General features: G+C 32.2%; 1 protein-coding gene across 1 annotated transcript; it reads right to left on the bottom strand.

Moving 5' to 3' along the window:
• Positions 1–402: 402 nt before the first annotated feature.
• On the bottom strand, positions 403–2,347 carry LOC128127280 (cold-responsive protein kinase 1-like). The gene is made up of 5 exons (XM_052765731.1): positions 2,142–2,347; positions 1,901–2,057; positions 1,582–1,734; positions 573–632; positions 403–441 (listed from the first exon to the last, which is right to left on the bottom strand). The coding sequence occupies exons 1-5, from the start codon at positions 2,345–2,347 to the stop codon at positions 403–405; spliced, it is 615 nt and encodes a 204-aa protein (XP_052621691.1).
• Between the last annotated feature and the right edge of the window lie 700 nt (positions 2,348–3,047).

The raw sequence follows: 3,047 nt of genomic DNA, 5'->3' as shown, positions 1-3,047 counted from the left end.
CGCGTGTCGTAACTTTACGACGCGCGTGTTAATGACATGCAATGCGTATCAAGAAAGCCCCTGTCAAGAAAGGCCATGTCATAAATGAAGATGACATACATTTTTGCGTATCGTAAATTTAAATGTTTAAAAAAAAATAAATTTATATATTTATTAATTTTTAAATTAAATTTTCATTTAATTTCTTATAACAGAAATAAAATACCATATACAAAAAATACAATCCATTGCATAATATAAAATAAATTGCACAAATTATAATGTCATACAAAAAATCATTCAAATGTTAAACAAAAATAATACATTGCTAACATGTGTTATACATTCCTATAAAACTAACAAATAATCGTACAACTCTGTTTCTTACTGGAAAGGAAAGCCAAACATGATTACAAGTCTCCCTTAATCTTGAACTTCGCCACCACCGACGTAAGAAAAAAACTGCGTATAAATATCAAAAAACAAGATATGAGCCAATCATTCTATGACTCAAGGAAAAATATCATTAGAGAAATGTGAAAAAAATATGAAACAAATGAATGAAAGTGCATTGCTATTTCTTTAATACTTACTGCATAGAGTAAGACTTGGACATCATCTATAGTTTTGAAGGACATTGATGTCTCCCTATGCTGCACATATTAAAAATAAAAAAGAACAAAATTAAGTAACATATGGATTCATATATCTATCAATTGTATTGTAAATTGTAAATTAAATAAATAAGCATGCTTATTTATTTTTGCTTGTGTCTCGTTTCCTCCAAAACTTCTAGATACGTTGTGATCATGCTATAAAAATTGATTAACATGCAGGTTGTGAGCATTAAAGAAGCTTTTGAGAAAACTATGAGACAATACAATTGTGAGTTTGCTTTTGTCCTCAACCGTGCTTCCAATCTTCATCTTGTTGAGGTTTGTTTCAGGGAGGGCAAAATATATATTTTTATATTTACATAAAGGAAAAAAGTTTGGATTAGAAAATGACATGTTTACCCTTGTAATGAAAAGTTGTGTTTCAATTTTGGTCCTTATTTTTGAGGTTCTTGTAAAGGTTTTGGTCCTTGAGTATAGCTGATTTTTTCCACTTTGGACCCAAAAATAGTCATTTTCGTTGGAGAAGAGGCCAAATATGCAAAAAGGAAACTGTAGGGACGAAAAGAAAAAAGAAATCTATATTTAGGGACTAACAATTGTAGTTGGTTCAACTGAAGACTTTGATCCTTCAAAAGGCAAGACTTTAGTTGACCTTCTAGTCCTTGTTGTTTCACTTTGTTGTGATTTTGGTCCCTCTTACTCGCACCGTTAGTAAAATGACAATTTTACCCCTAGCCCCTTTCTTATAAACCAAAAAAAAGCAAACCATAACTTACTTGTGTAAAAATTCAAGACCTCCTACAGCTCTTGATTCAGTTCCCATCAATTCAATTAATCCTTCCCATTCCTGCATATATATATATATATATATATATATATACATAAGGTATTAATAAAAATCATACATACATACACACATACATACATACCTACATACATACATACATACATAAGTGAAGAGATTTTTCACTTAAAAGCATATAACCACTTCAGAAGTTGTAGGTCTAGTTGATGGTGGTTGAGTGCACATCAATGCTATCTTGATGATCTCCACAACATGTTCTACTGCATATTCACTAGGATCTAGTTTCTCATCCATTAAATTCAGATGCGCTCCACTCTCATGTAGATCCCGTGCCTATCATACACATAACAACAGAAAGGCTAGTAAGAACTTCTCACCTAAGCTTAAGGTCTCACTGAATACAAAATAAATCATTGAGTGTTTGAGATACCTTCATCATTAAAACCATAAATGAAAAGAACGGGTTGAATGAACCAACCCTTAATTATGAGATACTTACATGATCAAGGAGATTTTGAGTGACTAATTGGTAGTCAACATCCTTGTATCTCTTTCCACTAATGATTTCTAGGACCACCACACCAAAGCTGTATGTATCAACTTTCTCAAATAATTGCCCATAAATTGCATATTCAGGTGCTACATAACCACTATTCCTGCAAAGATTTAACATTGGTTATTGAAAATTTACTTTAATCAAATTGAATTAGTAGTTAAGTTATATGTACTTTTAAACATACAAATTCCCTGAGAATTTTGTGCTAAGATGAGTCGTATCTTCTGGTAGCAGTCTTATAAGCCCAAAATTTGCTATTTTTTGCTGGAATTCTCTATCAAGTAGAATGTTGCTAGTTCTTATATCTGTATGGATGATTGGAACATGGTACTTTTCATGTTGATATGAAAGACCCCCTGCTTCCTGTAAGAAAATCTTTCTGGTACCCATATATAAAAGAGCTTGATCGTCAATGTGGAAAGGGACAGCTAGCTGTTGAATTACCACTCTTATGGTCTGAATCTGAGCTCAATTATCTACAGGAAGTCCAATAAAGGTATATATATGTTCCTATCCTAAGTTTTGAATTTAAGAATAGACACCCCTGTGTTGTTGAATATAACAAACACATTACACATACGTCCCTCCTATCAGGCTGAAGTTGTTGAAAGAGCAGAAGGCATCAGAAAAGAGTATAATGAGCTTGACACTGTCTGGTTCATGGCTGGATCCCTATTTCAGGTTGTTTAGCTTTTTCCTTGGTTCATTTTAGTTATTACTAATGCCTCACCCTGTAATCACATCCAAATTCATAATCAAAAATAAATAACTAGAATAAAGAAAGTAAAAGAAAATTTTAATATTATTTTAAAATCAGCTTCACCATGGCATTAAAATGCACGCTGCGATCTTCTTCCAAACATAATTATTTGGCTTAAATAATGCATACCGACTTTGCTAGAATATATATGGCCAGGTACTTGAACAAATCCAGCCTGAATAAATCCAGCCTAAGAAAGAACCTAGCCTATCAGAATCAGGTACTTGAAAAAATCCAGCCTGAATAAAAGCAAAAAAAAAAAATTAGAACTAGTTGAAATAAAAAGTTGAGTGGGAAAAGAACAAGACAAAAAGTTCTTCATCATGATAG

The sequence above is a fragment of the Lactuca sativa genome, chromosome 7 (assembly GCF_002870075.4).
Source record: "Lactuca sativa cultivar Salinas chromosome 7, Lsat_Salinas_v11, whole genome shotgun sequence".
In the NCBI taxonomy this organism is placed as follows: Eukaryota; Viridiplantae; Streptophyta; class Magnoliopsida; order Asterales; family Asteraceae; genus Lactuca; species Lactuca sativa.
The sequence above is the reverse complement of the archived record's forward strand: the minus strand, read 5'-3'. Positions and strand labels throughout refer to the sequence as shown.